The sequence below is a fragment of the Anopheles coluzzii genome, chromosome 2, assembly GCF_943734685.1.
Source record: "Anopheles coluzzii chromosome 2, AcolN3, whole genome shotgun sequence".
Lineage (NCBI taxonomy): Eukaryota > Metazoa > Arthropoda > Insecta > Diptera > Culicidae > Anopheles > Anopheles coluzzii.
The window spans coordinates 103,670,911-103,693,667 of NC_064670.1; the positions used below are offsets into that span (position 1 = coordinate 103,670,911).

General features: G+C 46.6%; 1 protein-coding gene across 4 annotated transcripts in view; it reads left to right on the forward strand.

The window, feature by feature from the left end:
* LOC120947763 (WD repeat-containing protein 47) overlaps positions 1-22,757 on the forward strand; it is a 65,300-nt gene extending 42,543 nt beyond the window's left edge. For 2 of the 4 annotated variants that reach the window (XM_040363424.2, XM_040363423.2), the window contains exons 2-8: positions 2,296-3,260; positions 6,746-7,445; positions 17,050-17,210; positions 18,067-18,087; positions 18,798-19,194; positions 19,282-19,505; positions 19,989-22,757. In XM_040363424.2, the coding sequence (XP_040219358.2) occupies positions 2,626-3,260; positions 6,746-7,445; positions 17,050-17,210; positions 18,067-18,087; positions 18,798-19,194; positions 19,282-19,505; positions 19,989-20,214 (2,364 nt within the window). In that variant the 5' untranslated portion in view covers positions 2,296-2,625 and the 3' untranslated portion in view covers positions 20,215-22,757. The remainder of the gene's footprint in view (positions 1-2,295; positions 3,261-6,745; positions 7,446-17,049; positions 17,211-18,066; positions 18,088-18,797; positions 19,195-19,281; positions 19,506-19,988) is intronic. The other 2 variants (XM_049606904.1, XM_049606905.1) reach the window with 2 other exon arrangements.

Here is a 22,757-nt window from a genome sequence, read left to right on the forward strand (position 1 = left end):
TTAAAGTGTATCATACAAAAAAAGAAAGGAAAACGAGCAAGCGCAACAGGTTGATCTAGAATTCGATATCCGATACAGTTTCCAGTGTTCCAGTGTGTGAAGCGGGGAAGCAAAAAGCCGTCTTCCCTCTTCTACCCTTCCGCGCACTACAAAACGGGGTGGAAAAAATGCGGTGAAAGGTGGTAGAAATAACATAAGAACAGACAGCACATAGTAGAATGCTCAGAAGAAGTAGCAACGAAAAAAAAAAAAACTGTGTAGGAAGCACGCTACTTCATTAGCAGCACCAGCAACAAGAAGTAACGAAGAACTTCCTGAACTGTTTCCGCGATCAGATCCGCGAGTAGAACATGCAACACACAGACGCAAATGGATGTAGGATTTTGTGTATCAGATCATAACGAGCAGTCTACGTTCGCGTAGGAGCGTGTTCTTCAACACCTCTCCGACTTGCACACAGCACACACAGCACACCATTAAATCTGTGCCAATCTTCGGTGGAGCTTCTCTCCAACGGGAACTCCAAAGTCATTTCCAAAGTCGTTGAGGTGTTGTACCACGCGCCGCGGATGGCGAAGGCGCGTGACGTTCCCGCCTAACTGTTCCCACCAAACTCTCTTTCCCTCCCCTATTGATTATCTTATTGGACGGGCGATATGGTCATAAAGCTGGGAGGATGGTGTCTCTCCAAAAAAAAAAAAGGCCATCGAAACATCTTCATCCACCTTCAGACACTGGATCTTTTGATCGCATCAACACAAGAGCGCACCAGAAGTTTTGTTTGGATTAATTCTTCAACACTTCCCTTTTAGCTCCTTTCTCCTCGATCGTGGAGTGTGGAGGTTGGCTGAAAATGAGGCAAGAATGAGGTGGTCCCGTCAGCTCATTCCGCCAAGGCAAACAAGCTGCACAGGCAGAAGTAGCACACCAGAGCCATGCCCGTGACGTTACAGTTACATCGGGCTCCGTTCCGTTTTTTCACCGTTTTTTTTTTCTTCTCTCGCTCCCTTCTTTCTTCTCGTCTTTGAGTGTGTGTGTGTGTGTGTGCCTGTGTGTTGTCTTTACCTTTCCTGCTCGTTCTGCTTTCCGCGGGCAACCCGCCCGGGGTTGAATTCCCGCACTTGCCCTCAGACGCGCAGAGGGGATCAAAAAGATCACGAGCTTTCTTGATCTCGCAACACTTCCCAGGTTCCGGTTGGGCTGGTGGCTGTTGCTGCTGCTTTGCCCACATACCAACCAACCTAGTGAGAGGAAAAACAGGAAGGAAAAATCAACCGCTCTCCTCCACCCTTTGAAGAGAGCCTTCTTCTCGGTCCGGGGTTTCTTCTTGTCTAACAAGTGCTCACACTAACACACATTGTGGCACGCAGCGAAAGAAAGGAGAGTGAAGCCCACAAAGCACAGCACCACAATGTTGTGTCAAGCCACGAACGCTCACCCCCCCCCTGATGCCTCGCCTTGATTTTTGGAGGACTTCTCCTGGGAGTGTGCGTTTTATTAATATATTGTTATACGCCCTCCGTGCTTTGTGCATTGAGGTATGAGGTGTGTTGTTTTTTTTTGGGAAGGAAATTCGAAATTCCTGCATTCGTTACAACATCGCGCGAGTGCGTTGTGTGTGTGAAGTGGCGGCCTCCTTTTTTTTTCTTAGCCGTGAGCCGTGCGCCTGCTTGTTGGGGTGTTACTTGTGCCCTGATCTTTCCTATTCAATTCAACCACAAGCGGCGGGCGCGCGTCATCATAAATCACGCTCGAAAGCGCGGACACGAGTGTTCGAACAAGTCACCCGAATAGAGACCCGGGCGAGGGGTTGGAAAATGCGTGCTTAAGTTGGGAAAATCGTGGACGTTGCAAGCGATAAGAAGCGATCCCCGTCGATCGCCGAGCGATGGGTGTGAAGGTTGGGCAAAGAAATCGATGGTAATGTTACTGTTTTATGCCCAGCGGATCTCTTTGTGTGGCGCCAGTGTACAGTGTGCTTGTTGCGAAAAAAAAAACACCCCTTTTCTCCCTGTTAGTTAGTAGGTCAGTATTGGTGCGTGTGTGTGTCTGTGTGTGGAATTTTATGATCCTTCCATTTTTTTTGGCATGAAGTCTGTTCGAAAACGGCGACAAGAAGCTTTTTACAACACCACGGGAAAACTAAACTGGAGCATCGGTATGCGTACGGGGCCGGCGAGTGAAATCACTCTTCCTGCGCCATGGGAATAGTGGGTCCTTGTGTGTGCGTGTGTTTATGAGTGTGATGATTTAATTTAATTTATTTTTTACTCTGTCCATCCTCCACTTGCACAGTGATTGATTGTGTTGAAAGTGTGATTATAAAATTGGAGCAAAATTAAGTGAACATCAATTGCGGCGCGCACAGCAAGCAATGGCAGCACAGCTTTCGGTGATATATTGAGCAAAAGTGTCTACGGTTTCGTGTGCGTGTGTGTGTGTGCCTTTTTTATTGGTTCAATATTGGAGAATAATATTTGCAAAGTTTAAATCTACGCAACCTGTGTTACTACTGCTCACCGGGCGAAAGGGAAACCATCTTTCGCTTGTACGGTTAGAGATAGAGAAGAGAGAGAAGAACGGGCGTGTGTGTGCGTTGACCCGTGATTTCCTACCCCGGCGACAATGGTGCTGACGGCGGCCACCACCACATCGTCGGCGTCAGCGATCGTGCCCGCCCCGATGACGCGGTACGATCGGGCCCTTCCGGTGAACTCGATGACCGAGAAGCGGTACTCCGACCGGCGGCTACGGCCCTGGCCACCGACCTACAACTACGGCATACCGGGCGGGGGTGGTGGTGGCCCAGGCGGTGGCAGTGCCGGTAGTGCCAGTGGATCTGCCATGCTGGCTATGACAACGGGCGGCGGCGGTGGCGGTGGCGGAAAGTCGCGCTGGATGTCCGCCGGGCTGTCCGACATTGGGGCGAGCCTGGGCGGACTGCGGGGCAGTTCCGCCGGCAGCATCTACGGGGGCAGTGTGGGGGGTGGCGTACCGCAGCCCCGCTACCTGTACGCGCCTCCCGGCGGTGCCCTCAAGCGCCAGAACAGTGACTTCTTCCTGAACGTCAAGTCGGCCGCATCGCTGGCCGGGTCGGTCTACGACTACAACAACAACGCCAGCAGCAACAACCACAGCAACGGCAGCACTGGCGGCAACTACGTGGTGAACAATATAGCCGCGCGGAAGGTGAAAAACATCGCCGGCATGACGGCGATCGTCGACAGTGATAGCAACATGGAAGTTGTACGACGGATGAGGTACAGACAGAGGAAATGTGGTGTGCAGAAATCGTCGCGAATCGGAAAGCCCATTATGTATGGAAGGAAGAACAGGAAGGAAGGAAATGTCTTTGAGGGGGGAAATGTCCTCTGGGATAGTAGAAACGTGGAATGGTGCCTGCGGGAGTGATCAATACATGGCTTAATCACAACGGAAACCATTTTTTACCCCTTGTTTTTTTGTTTAGTTCGCTTGTTAGCGCAGCCATTTTGCGTTTCCGTTTGGAAAAGGCCTGAAAAGGAGGAGGGTGCGGCGAACCAGATACAAGACTGATTGTCCGGTTCGTTGTTGTTTCGATTGAACGATTAGTGTCGAACACATTGGTAATGATCTTTTTTTTATTTTTCTCTCTTTGGTCGTTTTGTTTGTTGGCATGTCTTTGCTGCCAATTCTATGCGATTCAGCAGCTACGGGGGAATGTTGTAGAGACCCGTGTACAACATAAAGCAGTACAGGAAAGTATTGTGTTTTGCTCTCTATTAACCAGACACACTTGGCTTGGCTTGATATGTCAACCACAAATCGACAAGGGCTTCAATCAAAACGACTTTCTTCTTACTTATTTTTTGTTTGTTTTTGTTTGTTGATGTGGTTTTTGGACCTCTTTTTTGGTTTCCAAGACTTTACGATTCTCATTACACAAGTTTTTGGATAATCAAAAAGCGCCTGTGTAGTATTAGATGTTTATCGACATCTTTCCCGATCAAGTTTTGAACTCACGATGAGAGTGGTACAGTAAACTGCACGTTGACAACTTCGCCACGAGAGTGTGCTTAGGATGGGATGTTAAAATAGGTATATATTCCGCACTTTCGGTATCAATATAGCTTGCAACTACCTAAAGATGTAAATTTTAGTAGAAAAAGATGAAACATATCGATTTAAATCAATACGAATCGTTTGAAATTAAAGAAAGTGTAGCAAACGGATGTGATTCATGCACTTCAGAGCTTCCTTTTTGCAATAAAAAATATGTTGAAAAATATCAAAAAAGCGTAAACTTTTAAAAATATGCTGCCCTAGTGGTACTCTTCGTGGTACGTTTTCATCGAGCGTGAAGCAATCCATCACAGCCGAAAACCATTCTTGTTGATGGTACCAAGTTTGACAGCCGTCTGACAGGGTGCAGCCGATTGGTGCAGCAATGAAATCACTTTCACGATCACGATCACGAATGGTGCGATTATTTTAATCGCTTATTTAGCGAAATTCAAAATGAAACTAAAGAAAAAAAAACTCAACCAAATTTCCGGGCACACGAATTTCGACGTCCCCCCCCCCCCCCCATACGTGGCGATTGGGTGCTCTGCTTTTCCAAACATGCATGAAACATCAACTCCCGGACACAGGGTTACTGTGCGCGCGCTCTTCAATATATAAAACCCGTCCCCGTCGTTGATTTTCAATTCGTTGCACCGAGCTCAAAAATTTACCTTACTTTCACCCCGTTCCGCATCGTCAAGAAGCATGTGGAACGTGGACGGGGCAGCACGGGTTTAGAGTATTGATTTATGAAAGGTGTGACAGGTGGTTTTAGGGTGATCGGTTGTGGTTGCGGTGATGATGGACTTGCAGTAACAGCAGCAGAGCTAGGCAAAAAAAACAAATAGAAAACAGCTCTAACTGTGAAGAGAGCGGGCGATCGTGCCATGCTGTTGAGCTCATGATCATGTGCAAATGGTGCAAATAATTACAATCATTGCAAAGCCCGGTTTTTGCATGCTTCTTGTCCTCAAGCAAACACAACGGGATCTGCGGGTGGGGAGTGTTCCATCAAAGCAGATGCCATTAGGAACGAATTAACTACCTCCATCGGTCTAATGACCGGTTAGCGGCCGATGATCGTACGGTCATGCAAAACAGACTGCAAGACACCCAGAGTGGCCCACGGGCAGGAAGGACAACTTAATTCATTTATCTTCGGAGGAGCAGTTTTGTTTTTTGCTCTGCTGCCTTCACGGTGGCGTGTCGTCATCGATGTCTTTGCAATGGCAATTAAACACATTCCGAACCGGTACGAAATCCGTTTAGTCAGCGGAATGCAGGTCAGACTTGGTGATTATTCTGATGCTGTGTTGTTTTTTTTTGTTTCGTGTGTCCATTGCAGTAATGGTTGTATTCCGTTAGCAATTCGGGTACTACCCCGAGATATGTGTGTCAGTAGAGTCCGAGTTAGTTACGTTTAGTAACTGCCGCCAGGTGCAGCATCAGGGCGGCAGTTTGGTTTAGTTTGGTTCCGTTTTTGGCACACTTTACCACCAACTGTCAACGGTGAACGGGTTTTGCTGCAACCATTGCATGCAAACGAAACACGCTCGCCCACCGCGCATCAAGGTTAAGTTTATCCCTCGAGCGGTGGGCTCGCTTTTGCTCTTCAAAAAAACCTTCAAAACGTGCCTAGGCGAAGGTTCCGAGGTTTGAAAAGCGAATGGTGAAAACCGGTTCGCTTAGCTCGGCCGTAGAATGCCAATCTCTAATGCACCACACAAGCTGGGGATGGGGCGGAAAACCAGCCGCTGCAAGTATAACTAGGGTAGGGCAAAAGGAAAGTAGCGTGTGCGTGTACTCCAAGACCACTGCCACCGTTGTCCTCCAGAGCCGTTATGGAGCGGGCAGGAATTGTGCTGTCCTGTTGTAAGTCCCAAAGCAGAAGCTTCCAGAAACCCAGCTCTGCTCTAGAAAAGGGAAAACGAGGAAAAGGCTTCGATGTGCAAGATTTCGATCCAATTAAAATGTCAATTAGAGCCGTTGTCGTTAGGCAAACGTGGAAGTGAATCTGTTGATAGGAAATATTTAATAATTCATTAGCCGATCTAAAGCGTGTTGCTGCCTGATGCCATCACACCGCGCACTTGGCTGTCATGAAGAAATGTCGCTCTTCGTCTTGGCGAAGAGATTGATTAATTAGTGCTGTGTAGCGTTTCGGGTTGTGGGAAAATCTGCAGCGAAACACTTTTCTTTTCCCTTGTATTGTCTCACAGGTTTGCACCGAGTGTGGCTTGTTTACGGTGGAATTGTCCCCTTTGAGAGTCCTACGAACAGTTGAGAGACGTAGAAATTCAACATCTTCTGAAAGAGGGTGTCGTCTTGTAATTTGTGCTGAAAATTTTAAGCCACAGTCACTTTCCCAATCTTTAGCTGACGGTGAGCGCAGTGTTAGGTGTCACTGGTGTTTGAAAAGAAGGAAAAAATAAGCCACTGTGGTAAATTGTAATTATTTAAACGGTTGCGTGCTGAAATTGGGTTTCCCTTCACGCTTGGGCTTTGATGTGCGTGTGTGTGTGTGTGTTCCCCAGGGCCAATTTTCCGTTCTTCTACTCTCCATACATAATGGCTCGCGAATTTTCTGCTACCCTACCAATAGCATTGCGTGATCGGCTAACGGTTTGGGTTGCTCAATCCACTTAAAAACACGTCGTCGTTGTCTTTTCTTCACATTTTCGTTTTGTCGCGCTGTCTCCAGGCGGCATTCGACCACGCAACAGAACAATTATCTGCAGCAGCGGTTGCAGAAGCAACAGCAGCAGCAACTCTACCAGCATCATCACCAGCAGCAGCATCATCACCAGCAGCAGCAGCAGCAGCATCACCATCCGCATCAACACCAACCACAGCAACAGCAGCAGTTTTTCAACGTAAGCGCCTCGACCCGATCCCGCTCGAAGTCGATGGAAGATTTCGGCTCGAGCGGGTTCATCATCGAGAACAGCTACAAGTATCGCACGAAGAACGTGCTGACAGCCTCCACCACCACTACCACCACAACGGCCGGCTCTCCGCACGGCCATCTAAAGTCCTCGCAGCAGCACCAGCAGCTTAACAACAGCAGTGTACATAGTAACAACCTTTCGCTGGCCGGCGGTGGCGGTGGTGGCGGCAGCGGTGGCGGTGGAAGTCGCGTTGTCAGCCCCAACCAATCAACCTCCTCCGCACCGCATGCGAATGGTGGCGGTGGTGGCAAGCGTACCCTGCGCCATCACAACAACTTCGGCAACAATCTCAACGGTGGCCATAGCTATGACAACAGCAACCAGCAACACCAGCAGCAGCACCAGCATCACCAGCATCTAACGCACGGGAAGAAGCTGCTCTCGCTGAAGAACCACCGCTCGGTGGACAATCTGCTCGACAACGTCGACATCAACTACAGCCAGTACTACCAGGTAGCCTACTGCCGCAGAAACCTCTCAAACCTCTTCTGCTTCTTACCACGTGTGACAAATTCCTTTTTTGTGTTTTTTTGTGTTATTTCTTAACGGAAGCTAACGGAACGACGAAATAGTGTCGATGCGCCACGCCGTCTTTCCGGCTCGGTGCACAAACTGTCTCGTAGCTGTGTATTATTGCCATGGGGGGCCGGTGGGTGTGAGGGAAAATGAGAAACGAAATGCTGCACGTGTGTGTCTGTGTGATTTATTAGTCAGCTTGGAAATTGGAACCACAGACATAATTCGCGATGTGGTGAAGAAGAAGGAGCAAACACACACACACAATCCGCTAAGTTAATTAAAATCGCTTCGAGGGAGGAGCAGTTTGATTGATTCGATTGGTTTCTAACACACACACACACAGACAGACAGTACACCACAAACCGGTAAAATCTCTCCCAATAACGTCAACGTCTTTGCCCGTCGTCATCCCTGCACTCTGGAGAACTGCTGCCATTTTTCCATCACCACACCACACCACCTTCACGTGGCGTTAAGGAATTTTTGCCGTTTTTTTGTGGTTTGTAACAAAACACCGTTCACTCCAAAAAAGTGCGTCTTTTGCGCAGGTTCTTTAGGCCCAATTTCCGTTCCAACAACGGGATGATGGAGGAGCGGGCGTGAACGGGTGAAAAAATGGGGAACTAATTTTTCCTACACTTTGCTCTCCTGCTGCTGCTGCTGTTCGTTGGCGGCGGTGTTTCTTGCCCGGTGGAAAATAGAACCGGAAGAAATTCGAATTAACGCATGGTGTTGTTTTTGTGTGGTGAGGTTACGAGCTGGATGGAAAAGCCACGACCGAAGACATTCCTATGTGGTGGGATGGGTGGGATGAAAATGGCGCTGCTCCCGTTCTGTTCGTTCTCCTTCCTTGTGTTCTCCGATCGTCCTACAACACACAAAATGTCCCGTAAAAAAAACTAGAAATTCATTATTGGACTTTATTGGACGGTGGAACAGGAACGAGGTAAAGGTGTTCCCGTTTCTACCTACATACAGACACACACACGTGTACACACAGGTGTTGGAGTAGAAAATTCTATTTAATTTCGGTTATAAAATTCATTTAATTTGAGCGTGGCCAGAAAATCCCGCTCGGTGATCCCGCGCGCGTCACAGTTAAGTGCCAACAACTCTAGGAACTATGGTTATCCCACTCGGGCTCTTATTAGAAACGCCACTTGTAAGCCCCTAAAAAAGTGGTTCCCCGAGCACCACTTGGATTGTAGCTGGATCTTTCCGGTTTATTTTGTTTTCGTTACAGATTGGGCTTTATAGTTTTATCGCTTTTGTACCAATTTCATCGTTACCCTGTGGACGCACGCATTCACATTATTCCCACAAAAAAACCCCGTCAAAAGATCTTCTGCTTTTCTTCTCTGCTCCTCTGCCCATGCCCAAGTTGGCATCAAAAGCAAATAAATATGTGCCACTCACGAATCAGGAAACAGGGCAGGGGTTTTAAAGCTCGTGAGCTCTGATGAGTTTTCTTCATGAGCAGGACCATGTGACCAGTTGGGAAATGATGCGACTTTATGGCAGACAGACAGTCGGAATTGATGTGTCGGGCTGTTTGTGTTTACGATGCGTCGGGAGATAATTTATCTGTCCGTTAGATTAATTTGACAAATTGCAAATCGTTTCCAGTGAAAAACGTTCGTTCGTTTTTGTCGTGAGACATGCGAGAGATGTGCTACGGAAAAACGGATGAAAATGGCAAAAGTCCTCTTAGGTTAGGCTTAATGGAGAAGTGATCACGCTAATCGTTTTTAAAGGGGAATTAGTGCAATAAAGATAAACTTTCTGCTTGATTATCGTACCCCAATAGGAAGAGCCATATGTTTTTTTTCCAATCGGAAAAAGAAACCTTTTTGTAAAGTCTTTTATTAGAGGGAAATGTACTACTAATTAATGTTTTGCACTTGATAACACACTTGACGCTTTTTGCAAGCGTTTAAAGGGTAGTAAAATTTCACTCCTTCATCATCATAACTCCTCTTAAAAGGGGAGAGGTCGAATGAATGGCATTTATTACCAGGGGGGAGTAAGGTAAAAATCAAATCAAGATCAAATTGAGGTTAAAAATGGAGCTTTCCATCATTTTTGCACAGCGGAAGGTACCATCGACCAGATACACCGAACACCGAAGAAAGGTTAAACGAGGTCAAGACGAGGGTATATTACCACCTCATCAATGTGTGAAGAAGGTTTACGCATCGGGTCACTGTTTCCCGTTCACCCGCCTCGGCGCTGCATGTGTGTGTGTGATTAATTTAAAGCGAATGGGGAGAAGAAAAAAATACAAAATCCTCCACATCCTAATCCGATCTAGACCTTCCGGACCTCTTCCGGAGATACTCATTAGCTTCCCATCGGCCACCCTCCCTAAGGGGTGGTAAATGTAGTGAAATAAAAAAGTGAAACTTACCACACATAAAATTTGATCGTAACCCGAACCGTTTGGTTGCTACTGCTTTCGCTTTACATATAGTTGCTGCAAGTTGCAAATTCATCCAAACACGAGCAGAGGAGAGCCGTCGTACGCCGCTGGAAGCACATTCAAATGTGGCACTTGGTGGCGGCCAGTTAAACAACATCCGGTCAGTTAAATTAACCCTCACCTCGCAAGCCCCTCGGCCATTAGAATTATGGAAATGTCTTTATGATGAGGATGATGGTTTTCCACTCTCTTCTGTGTGTGTGTGTGTGTGTGTGTGTGTGTGTGTGTGTGGTTTGTGCGGTGCCATTATCGGAGGGTTTACATCGGTTTGCAATTTAATGTAGCGTGCAGAGCTGGAGCTTCAAAGCAATACGAGGCTTGGGTGGATGCTTTGTCGTGCCTTCTTCGCGCCTAGATCGTATGGTAATTTTCGGTCACTCACGCGCAGTGGGGGCGAATTGGTGCATGCAGGGCAGTGGAGCTCATAGAAGGGTGAATAAAGGGTGTAAAGTTTCACTTTTTCACGTTCAAAACAAGAGAATGTTGTTGCAGCGTTTGATGGTGTGCCCAGTTCAGGGGCAGGCAGAAGATGGTGGCTCTTACACAAAAAGTCATCGATCGGTGCTGTGTGGCACGGCGTTTGTGATCGATACGGTCTTAATCGGGCGCTAATGAAGTTATGAGCAAACATCATTTACACACCAAGTTGCTACTACTGAACATTAGCGCCTTTTTTCTCCCTTTTCAATGTGATTCATTATTAATGAAGCGTGTTGATTTGCTGCAGCGAAGGAGGGAGAGAGTGAGAGAGGCGCTATCGGCTGTTCAATATGAAAAATTAGCATTTTTGTGTTTCAAACACACACACCTGAGGCAGGGAATTGTTGTGTAGAAGGGGCGCGACGAACCATAAATTAAATTCAATTATTTGGTGCAAAGAGCTGCTGCATCAAACAGTCGTAGAAAGCTTGTGTGGAAAAAGATGTCGAAATGCGTGATCAAGCTAGATTTGAACTAACAACTTGCTTTGTATAAGATCCATTGCTTGACACAGTAGGCTAGCGAGCAACTCTCAGTGTGACAATCAAACAAGCGTACTAAAGGGATAACAGAAGATCCTTTTTGGCAGCAATGTTATTTACATTCCTGAGGACTCTATCTTTCATGTTCGAAATAATTAAATCCTTAACTAATGTTCTATTTCACTAAGAAAAATCTAAAAATTACAAATTAATTTATTTCTTGTTAAATATTGGATCAACTTATGCTTGTATTATAAAAAAAAAGATAGACTTGAGAGGCTTTAACTATCTGTTTTACTGAGTGGGTTAAATCGCCCTGCTTGTTTTCCTTATTTTCCTTTCAATTAGAGCTCCTTTCTCCTACTCCCTTTGAATCAACCGTTTCGGGGAAGGTTAAATAAACACAAAACTATTGTGTTTTTTTCTCCAGTTTCTTTCTCTTTCTCTATCTTTACCTCTTTGTTTTTAACAACCTTAAACTTAATTTGATCAATTCAACCAAATATGACCAACTTTTCTCCTCACAGTGTACCGCGTGTCGTGTACCTGTGACCTGCTTTTCTCACCGACCGGCCACCGGCCACTAAACCACACGCGCTCCTGGTTCGCTGGTTTTAAACCGTGCGCGACGGATTGGCTCCTCTTGTTTTCAAGCTTCTGCTACAGCAATGTAGTTACCATCACCCCACTGCACAGGGCACTGCACAATCACACGGCCACAATCGCTACGCATGGTGGGGATCTTTCCGCTTATCTTTCTCACCGTGCCGCGAACACATCTCACTCCCTTTAAACTACTCCGCGCCAAACGTACAGTTTGCGTTAATGATAGTGCCTCACCTGAAATCCCACCGACTGAGCGAGAGAGAGAGAAGTGATTAATGTGTTTTTTAATTTTATTTTTATCATTTGCAACGTTTCAATCCGCGAGGGCATCTTCCGTGGTGTGTGTGCCTGATTGTGGAAGGGTCAGAATTACTCTCACCAAATGCTGCAGGCGGTCCAGCCAGGTTCGGGAGAATCGAACTAGGTTGCATCATCATCATCATCACAACGGGTTGATTAGCAACAGCTCAAACACATGGCGGCTTGTCCCGTTTTCCCGCCTTCGCGCGCCTTCTAATCGGGAATGGGAAGCAAAACGAACGATCTTAACCGCATCACAGCATCATTACGAAGCAGCGCGCGCGTTCTTCCATTGATCCACTGACCCTTGCACTCTGCGCTTTGCTGCAACGAAATTGCTGTCTGCTGCAATGTAACTGTGTATACAGTCCCGTACGTGATCAGCAGTAGCCCGGCAGCGGTGTATTCACCCTGCACAAGGCCCTTGCAGCCCCGGCCAAGAGGAAGGGGAGACAAAGCATAATGGCGAAGACCATCGATCGAGGGTGAAGCGGTAACCGCTGGTTACGGATCATAATAACAACCCGGACCTCAAGCTCTCCTCTCTTATTGGTATTCTTCGGAATGCCCTGTACCCCCCCGCCCCCCTCCGGGCCGTGTGTTGCCCAATGCCCATCGGATGGGGTGCGTTTAGGTTTCCCGCATTGCGCAAGGGGAACGCCGAGACATGACCCGGTTGGTCGGTGACCCACTTCTGTGTGAGCCATTTAGGTTTTGCTGCCTAATGGTATTCAATTTCGATTCACACAGCGCCTTCAAGCGCTGGCACAATTTGATTTACTACTACCACCACCTGCTCTTCCCGCGTGGAAGTCACCTTGGAAATGGGCCTGGAAAAAGGCGTCCATTTTCACACCTGTTTTTTTGACTTCTCTCGTTTGTATCGTTTAGTAAGTAATGAAATGGAGTCGAAAAACAGTCGATCGCGAACAACAAACCGTGAGCTTGTTTGTGGGGAGTTGTTTGTGTTTAAGGATAATTATGCAATGGGGAATGGTGCTGTCCGTCTCGCGGTAATATGTGTCCAAAGGCACACTCTGTCTGTGCAATCGAATCATCCTTCACGTATCACGGAGATGAGTTTGAGAGCAATCAGGCGCTTCCACTAACACCCTCATTTCATTGCTACAAAGCAAAATGGTGCGTCGGGGCAAAATGTAATCGATCAGTGCCACAACGGTGCCTATCCACGATCGAGTGCAAACGATGGCGAACGAAATTTGAGGAACGGAGTTGAGTTGTGGAGTAAAGCAAAAATTTGCTCACTTTTAATTGGCCATGGGTGCGTGTGCCGCTCTCTTTATTGCAATCAAAAGCTACTGCCAAAGTGGAAAACAAAACCAAAACTGTGTAAGACTTCCGGACTTCCGGATAGAAATCCAACCAACGCACAACAACAACAACAACAACAGCAACCAAATTGGCCCATTCGAACGATAAACTCCCAGCGTGGTACGGGTTGAAATGGTTACGAAACGTTTCAATTGCAACGGAATCAGTTCCACCCGTACACAGGGTGCGGGTTCACGATTTGGCGCAATTATCGTTCCACCTCCACCCTCCACCTCATTTGCCAACACCACTGCTCCGGAGGGGAGGTCCAAAAGAATGATTGTGAAGCACAATTGGATGGTCTCCGGAGGCGCCTCGTCATATCATAACCATCGTGGCTTAAAAGTCTTTATCGTGGCGCCCACACGCCTGGTTGTTGTTCAGCCGTTTGATAAATTATGCAACATTCACGTGAAGGTGGTGCCCTCCTCCGCATACGGACATTAAACGTTCAACCATTTAGCATTTGGGAGCACGGTGGGGGGGAGTGTTTTTGGGCGATTTCTGCAACATTGATGAACCCCGGTAGTGAAGTTCTTGGTTGGAATTTGGTAGCTTCTACGATCGGACGGATCGTGCCGTTTAATGGCGCGCAATGATTATACGGCAGAAGGTGTCGAAAATTAGGTGCGATTTTCGTGCGGGGGCTGTGATGCCAGGTGCTCGTGCGGAATAAAGTGCGAGCATGATGGGTTAAAGATATTAGGGTGTAAAAGGTTAAAGTAAATTAGGGAGTGCAAATTGGACGTTAATTGGTGTTTCGGTCGGTGAAGCTGGTTAGGGGTATGGAATGTGCCGCCAGTGTGGATGAAGAGTTTACAGAATGTTGGAAATTTCTGTAATCTTCAGTCCTTATTCTAGTGATTAGGGAATGTTTGAGGATCATTCAGAACTCTTTCGAATTTTTTAGAAGGGTTGCTATATTGGCTAAACTAACTATTCTTTGAGTGTATTTGTTTAGATCTTCTGAAATTCTTCAATTATTTAAAAGATCTTTCAGTATCATTATAATACCCGTGTGTTATAATGTTATCATTATTATAATGTGTTTTTGATTTAGATTGATTTCTTGCTAAACTAAGATCATAAATGGTATCAACATATTCAGAACTTCAGTACATCACTCTGTTTCATGTCCAGGCTCTCCAAGGTGTATATATTTGAGGTAAATGAATTACTTCATGGTTTAGTCCTAACCAGGTGGCTTAAAGTACGTGAACCTAAGAAGACTGTACCTCTCTTCTGAAGAGTAAAGCGAACGAGGGCATCAAACCTCCCCAAAAAACCTCTAGTAGAAAGTTTGCAATGAAATTTTGCCACAAGTCCTCTTCTTCTGCGAAATCTTATCCCGCTCATGTAATGTGGCAGTTACAGTTTTGCCGCCTTTATTGCCACTAATCACTAGTATCGCTTGTAGATTATAGCTACCAATTGCATCGATTATCGTTATGTTATAACGGGCAGGGGAGGGTGCAAGTGCAAAACTGAAGCCAAAACCTCCATTTCTGAGGACTCCATTGTAGCTTTAACACCGAGTTGTGAAATAATGATGGGTACAATCGCCCGCCATCACGATCACGGTGCGCTGTTAAGCTTTTTGTACGCTACGATTGATTAAACTTCGCTGCAAAATACGATAATTGAACGTGTTGAACACGTAAATGACCTGCACGGATCCGATTCGAAACCGGCCCGAAATGGAGGTTTGTGCGCGCTCGCAAACTCTCGGCACATTAAATGTCCCGAGACGATCTGGGATCTGGTCGCCCGGATCAAGTTGATCACACTTTCCAACACAGCAAACAGCAAACACACGCACACACCCAACTCGCTGTTTTACAAATCGTTTGACCACATGCGCAGTCCAATGACGCGCCAATGCACTTTTATTACTCAATAAGCGCTCAGCTTTTAAACTTCAATGGGCGGACGGTGTGTGTGTGTGCCTTGTTTGCTACACTGCTTCCCTTTGCGAATCAGTTCGTCGCACTGGTGGTGGTGGTGTTGTGCGGCTCTGTAATCATTTCACTTTCTTTGCAAAATTGCCACCGCTCCCGGCGCAGCGGACGGGCGGGTTGCTCGAGTTATCTCTTTTAATTGCAAAACTGCAAAGGTGGCGTAGAAAGAAAACCACATCTTGGAAGCGTGGCCTCCCGGGCAGCACTACCCAAGTTTGACATACGACACACAGGCAGGCGGTTGCCGACGCGGAATTGGTTGCCAATCATTCAAGACATTGGTGGAGGTGGTTTTCATTTTGTGGCGGGTGGTTTTTCCACCCCTTTTGGCTGTGCGGAAGAAAGCAGAAACGTGTTAAAAAAACGGTCTCTCCCCAAGAGGAGAGGGAGCACGCTTTCTCCAGCGTATTTTTGCGGGCAAATTACGATCATTACTATACAGACACAATTGTATTACTATGTGTGTGTGTGTGTGTGGTTTTTGGCAATGAAAATGCGGGCACAGTTTTCTTTCCTTCATTATCAATTGACCGTACGCCAACTGGTGTTGCGGTTTCACCGATAAAAACAATGTCGATGACCATCAGCGTGTGATGTCTGGCGAGCGCGAGTGTCCGGAGCGGAACTCAATGACCTCCGACAGATGACTCAAGCTCTTTGGGTTCGTCGCTTTTACGATCGTTCAAAGCTTTCCTTCGCTATTTAATACTTTTCTGCAGGGATTTTGACACTTCATTAGGAACTAAACTGGCCAAATCGTTCCCTGAGGCAAGTGTGTGTGTCTCTCTCTCCGCGAGGCGGCTGAAATGATGCACCAAAGGGAAAGTGGATTTTCCTTGGAAGGGAAGAACGCTCCCGCAAACCTGACCACCGGTCAGCACAATGTTACGGCACCGGTATGGTCACCTTCGTCGCAAAACCATTAAATAATAATCGATTTAAAGTGAAACTCTTTTGCACCCAACAACCCCCAGGTCCTCCAGGTTTGTGTCACCTGCCACAATACCGGACCTGCGCTCCGGAGAGTGTTGTAAGGCACCCAACGGGGGATTTCGCGCACCGACCATTCAGGGTGCGGGTGAAATCCCCTGAACCTGTGCTGTCACCTTGGTGACAATACTTTCACTTGAGATGATTGGTGTGATGGTGGGACACATCGTCAAAAACCAAAGCAAACCAACCCGGTGCAATTGGGCGAGTTTTGCTTCCCTCTGAAAAGAAAGTACTTTAAATCTTTCCCCTCTGCTCGTGGGGTTTTATGAGTTTTCATGAGACTCTCACACAGAGAGATGACAAAGTGTCGGTTCAAAAATTATGTTGTTTCGGCACAAGACACCCCGGATCACACGCTCACAGGCAGCCGTGTCCAGACCCCCGTAGTTCCGGCAGTAGCTTGACCTTCTCACGGATGCAAAACATTGCTCCCCCCGTTGGTGGATAATTATTGCCCGGCTTTTTATCCTCTCTCATTTACCACGCATCGTGAAAGCTGCAGCAGCAGTAATGTCCGCAGAAAAGCTGGACGTAAGAGGTGGACGTGCGGGATGTTATGGTCAGCAAATTGCACACAGGATCGTTAAATCCATGTCTGCGCGCTGATAACATTAAGACGTCGTCCGTTTTCACCAGCCGCGCTCTCCCGGGGGGGTGCTATCACCACTGGCGAGTGAGTTAAATATCAGGCCTTTCCCAGACTCGTTCCATCGTCGTATGATCTCGAAGCCGTCAACATCAACCCATTGCATATGTACCATTTATCGATTACCGTGTGTATGCATGCTTGTTTACAGTGAAATGCATCAAAACCTTATCCTGATCGAACCGGACACTGCAGCACCACTTTGTTGTGTCACACGTTTTGGTTAACCTTTTTCTTCTGTTTTCGTTCCATTCCTTTCCAGCAATCGGACCAAAATCGACCCCGCTTTGTCGCGGTGACGACGCTGGAAGATGTACAGGCGGTACGGTGTGCGGAGTTCCATCCGAACGGGCGCATCTACGCGGTCGGCTCCAACTCGAAGACGTTCCGGATCTGCGAATACCCGTCGCTGTCGGAGATTAGGTAAAAGAATTTGCTCATATGCCCGTTGTCATTTCAGTCCTATTTTTGTGTGTTGTTTTGTAGCATCTTAAACACACTCATACCCATGTTAGCGATATTAGGGCAGTACAGTAGGATCACATCACATCACATCCAACACACACGCACACTCGTCCCGAAACTCTGCACTTCCATCAATCCATCTTCCATTTCCGTTTCTTCTTTCTCCTCTCAAAATGTCGGCATGTTAATGCACCCTCAGTCACGAGCGTCCGTCCGTGTGTGTGCGCACATTGCATCATTGCTCCACTGCTCCACGAACGCGTTTCGCTGGAAGAAAAGCGTTATCAAACTCCATTAGTGAATGAAACTGCCTGCCCTGCTGAAGAGTGTAGAGTGAAAATGATCATCTCACATGAAGGTGGTGGTGTGTGGTACCTCATCCTCCTTATGTGCATGTGAATTTGGCATCTTTTAGGCCGCGAACACGCACGCACGCACATCCAAAACGCCAAACAACAGCATCCCCATGAACCCCACTCACTGAAAACTCCCAATTGCACAAATTCCATTGCGCATGAGGGGCACGGAAAACGCACGGAAACGACTACTGCGCGTGTGTGATATCGTCGTCGTCGTCGTCGTCGCCGTCGCTTTTCACGTAGACACGGTACTATTCTGGTTCCATCTTCCATTTTTGCACCAGTTTTTTTCACTCCCATCCAACCACCTTTTCGCTCTCTCTCTCCCTCTCGCTCTCTTCACATTCGTATGGAAACAATAATCAACAAGTTATTTCCCCCCCTCTCTCCGTTTTCGTGCGGACGCCCTCCATACTCTTCTCTTTCGCCTGTTTTTTCCCCCTGTGCACACGCAGCAAAAGATGTGAAACTAGCTGGTGAGCGGAAATGGATGAGTTTTCCCTTTTTTCCTAGTATTTTTTTTTCGTTTAGTTTCTTTTTCTCTCTACACACACACACACACACACACACACACACACACACACATACTGAAATACAGACGTACAGGTGGCTTTCTTAATGTTGAGCGCGCTTTTTTTTGCTGCAGTGAAACAAAATATGGTTTTTTTATGTTTAGTTGCATGGAATAGATGATCGGTGTGGCTAGATCGGTGGATTTGGTGTCCAGGTCTAGAGACAGGTGGCAGGTTTGGTAGGAAAAACGAGGAATAAACACTCCTCCCTCTTCGCATTGAAAGCTGGTTTTTGCCTGAATGACTTCTGGTGCGAAGCAACAATGTTTCGAACCGATCGGGACGGGACGATCGTGTTCGATCGATCGATAATGGCTGTAGTGATTTGTTATTATTTCGACGTTTATCGATTGCGTTCGAATGATTGATTTTCCTCATTTATTGCCTCCGCTTTAATGGGTGGACAATGTAGACATTCAAATTGCATGCTTGAAGGATGGTTAATGTTTCAATGTTAAACGATGGACTTTGGTTTGTAAGATACAAAGTAGATAGACAGCTTTTACTTTTCTCCCCCGCTTTCCGTAAGCGATCGAGATAAACGCTTTTACACTTTTACTGAAACATTGACCTAATACAAACTCCGGTTTTGCATCTCGTCTCCTCCACCTCAGGGAAGACCACAGCACGTACCAGCCGACGGTGCTGTTCAAGCGCACCAAGCACCACAAAGGCTCGATCTACTGTATGGCGTGGTCGCCGGCCGGCGATCTCATTGCGACCGGCTCGAACGACAAAACCGTCAAGCTGATGCGCTTCAACGAGTCCCAGAAGCAGCTCGAGGGCCAGGAGATGGAGCTGACCATGCACGACGGTACGGTGCGCGACCTGTGCTTCCTCGAGGACAGCTCGAACAAGTCCAGCCTGCTGATCAGTGGCGGTGCGGGCGACTGCAAGATCTACGTGACGGACTGCGAAACGTCCACCCCGTTCCAGGCGCTCAGTGGCCATGGTGGGCATGTGCTATCGCTTTACAACTGGGGCGGTGTCATGTTTGTGTCCGGTTCGCAGGTGTGTGAGGAATGGGTGAAAAAGAACCCCGGAGGGAAAAGCAAGTGATTATTTACTTTATTTTGTTTTTGTTTTTTCTTATTTTAGGATAAAACCGTACGATTTTGGGATCTGCGTACGCGCGGCTGCGTCAACATGGTTACCCCCGCCACGTCACCGGGCTCCCGGCAAGGGTCGCCGGTGGCGGCGGTTTGCGTTGACCCGTCCGGGCGGCTGCTGGTGTCGGGGCACGAGGATAGCTCCTGCGTACTGTACGACATACGGGGCAACCGGCCGATCCAGTGCTTCAAACCGCATTCCTCAGACGTTAGGTAGGTGGTGGAAGAGCGCGGCAAACGTGCAAAATTAACTAAAAAGCATCAAACCGATCGAATTAGAGACAGATTCGTAGGTCGATTCTGTCTGTGCGAGTATCAAGCTTTACTGCGCGTTTAGAGTGCATACATTTAGGCGTTTAAAGCTAACGGAACGAATTAGCCCACAATTAACGTGTCTTGATTGCAATATTTCACTAATTTAAGCAAAAAATTATAAATTTCAAGTCTAAAAGTAATCTGTTTCATTGAATTGAGTAAATCATTGTGTTAAAAATGAGTTTATGGCACCTTGGGGCGGGTTCGTTTCACTCGCGCGTTACTGAAGCGTTACGAAAGCGTTACATTTGTACACTTCTCCATGACCTTCTTCGATCGCAGACCTTCAATCAACCCCATTATATATAAAAAAGCAACCACTCTGATCATTCACACTAATATTCTTCTTTTTCTTCTTCTTCTTCTTCTTCGTTTTTTTAGATCAATCCGATTTTCACCCTCCGCGTACTACCTGCTGACCGCCGGTTACGACAACAAGCTCGTGCTGACCGATCTGCAAGGTGATCTGACGATGCCATTACCGTCGGTGGTCGTCGCCCAGCACACGGACAAGGTGATATCGGGCCGCTGGCATCCGGTCGATTTCTCGTTTCTCTCCACCTCGGCGGACAAGACGGCCACACTGTGGGCGCTGCCACCGATCTAGATCGCCAATGAACCGTGACCGAAGTGTGTGACCGAAGGGTGTGGGGGGGGGGGGGGGGTTGAATTGGTGAGCGCGCAGAGCCGCCCTCCCAAGCCCTCGGACCAGCCCGTGATCGTGTTTCGTGGAGGTGTGTTACCGTCACGGACACACACCCAGACACCCCGATTGTTATTATGTTATCTGTAGAGAGAGAATTTGTTTTGTTTAACGCTTAACGTGTTTGTTTTTGATTTGCGCAAGTGCTGCTACCTTTACTTCTATTTCGTGCTTGGCGTGCACACCCTCTGCATTACACTGCACAGCTACAACATACACTCACTCTTACACCCCTGCGAACTTGCACGCGAATTAGTGCAACGTTTTCTGTTTTCCTTCTTATTCTATTTTTCATTTATTTGTTATTCGCTCGTTGGATTGAGGATCATCGCTTCACCCACGCGGCAAAGTCACCAGTGTACGTTTATTGTTTTTTTTGTGTATTATATTAGTAACTAGTTAGGTGGAACTGTGCTGCAAAACAAAAACCCCATATGGTAGTGTACCGTGCAAGTAAAAGCAAAAGACAAGGCAGCCAAGTGACAACCAAGACTAATTTAATAGCCCAAACCTCCTCCCTTAGGACACCCTTATCGCCCTTAATTTCCTTTCTCCATTTTGTGCCTCCCTTATTTGTCTCAGTGCACACCATACCGCACCAAGTTGTGTGTTAAATTTACGATCCCCCTCCCCCCTCCTTCCCCATCCCCAGACACAGAGTGGAGGGAAAAGCTGAAAGTACAGCTTGCTGGTATTGTGTTTATGTATAAGCTATAAGTGAACAGACAAAAATGGCAAGAATCTAACGTTATTGTAGGGCAATTTTGTAGGGACAAGCAAAAGACACAAACTCCGCAGTGGATGAAATGGCAGAAGTAGAGCTCAGCAAGAGGAAGGATACAGAGGGAAGAACGATGAATAGTTTTGCTTCTTGCCCGGTACGTTTAAAAAATAGGTTTCCTTGCCTATTCGAACCCGCTTTTTCCACGGTGATATTACTCTCCAAGCTTCATAGTAGCATCACAATCAGGTTGTATCATTTCTTGTTGGCAAAAATTGCTGCTTTGGGTGGTTTTATGGTAAACTTACTTCCTTCTTTTCTTTTATTTATATTTCTATTTACTTAATTGGTTCGTATTTTTATATGTTAAATATGTCTCTCCTTTTCTATAGCTACACAAACACTGTGCTGCTGTAGTCTCTGTACTGATTATACTGAAGTATTTTTGCAAGTAAACATCATCGAGAAAATAAGCGTATTGTTGTGAAGAAGTATTAGCACCATCATCAATCATACACAATCGGTTGTTTATATCTTTTTCATCCCTTTTCTAAAAAGAAATATTTTTAATTATTCACTTTCCTTTCGTCTCATTTCATCACCCAAAGTAGTCTACCTACGTTCTAGAGCAAAAGCGAATGCAAAAAAAACAGAACAAAACCCCTGTGCGTTATTAATCTCAAAGGCTGAATTTAAACACACACACACACACACGAATGATATTCCAAGATGCGTTATTAGATATTATATTACTTTGTTACGCGAACGCTCTAACACAAACACTCTAACACCACAATCATCATGCGAAGGGGGGAGCACAACACATCATTATCATCGTACGCTGTAAGAGATATTGTCAATGAAGTTCAAACATTAATCAAAATCATCACATAACGGTTTTCACAACTACAAGAAGTGGAGCGATACAAACTGGTTGGAGCAATGGAGCAATGGAAGCACGCGTGCTACAAACTCGTCTGACGATGTGTGACTCGTTTTCGCTTCCTTCCCGAAAGAGGAGGGAAGAATAGAGGGTCAGAAAATTGGGAGTGCGTGCGCGTGTTGTTTGCGGTAAACATTCATGCAGAGCAGAGTTAGCGTTCGTTTGCTAAACAACGTGAGAAAAACTTGTACTAATCATTAGCCTGTAGGGAGGGAGAGCCGCGACCGCGGGCCGAAATCGAAAGTGATGCATCTGCGAGGCGCGAAGAGAGAAGAAGACGCTTGAGATTGAATGAGCAGAGAATGGCTTAACTGGCACGACAGTACAGTAACACCCCCAGAGTGCGCTTGTATGTGTTGCGCCTCACACAAGAAGAAGGGCCAGTGAAAAACGGAACAGAAGCGGGAAGCGGCAAGAATCAAAATGTGTATTTTTGGCTTTAAAAAACGGTATTATTATTATGATTATTGGAAGTGTAAAGAAAAGCACACACATACACATACACAGATATTAAATCAAAACGCTACTGCATGTAACGACACTAACGAATTAACTTCTTCTTATCCACCCTGCCACACACACGCGCGCGCGTGCGTTGATTCGTTGCGGATATTCTGATATGAGATTAATTTAGATGCGGAAAAGGATGTATGGAACTGAGTATTGGCAAACGGTGCAGAAAGCAAAAGAATAGAAAAGAAAAAACAACAACTCTGATATGGCAATGTAATATTGAGGAGGGCAAAACAGAAAAATAAATACAACTAAAATTTCATCTATAAA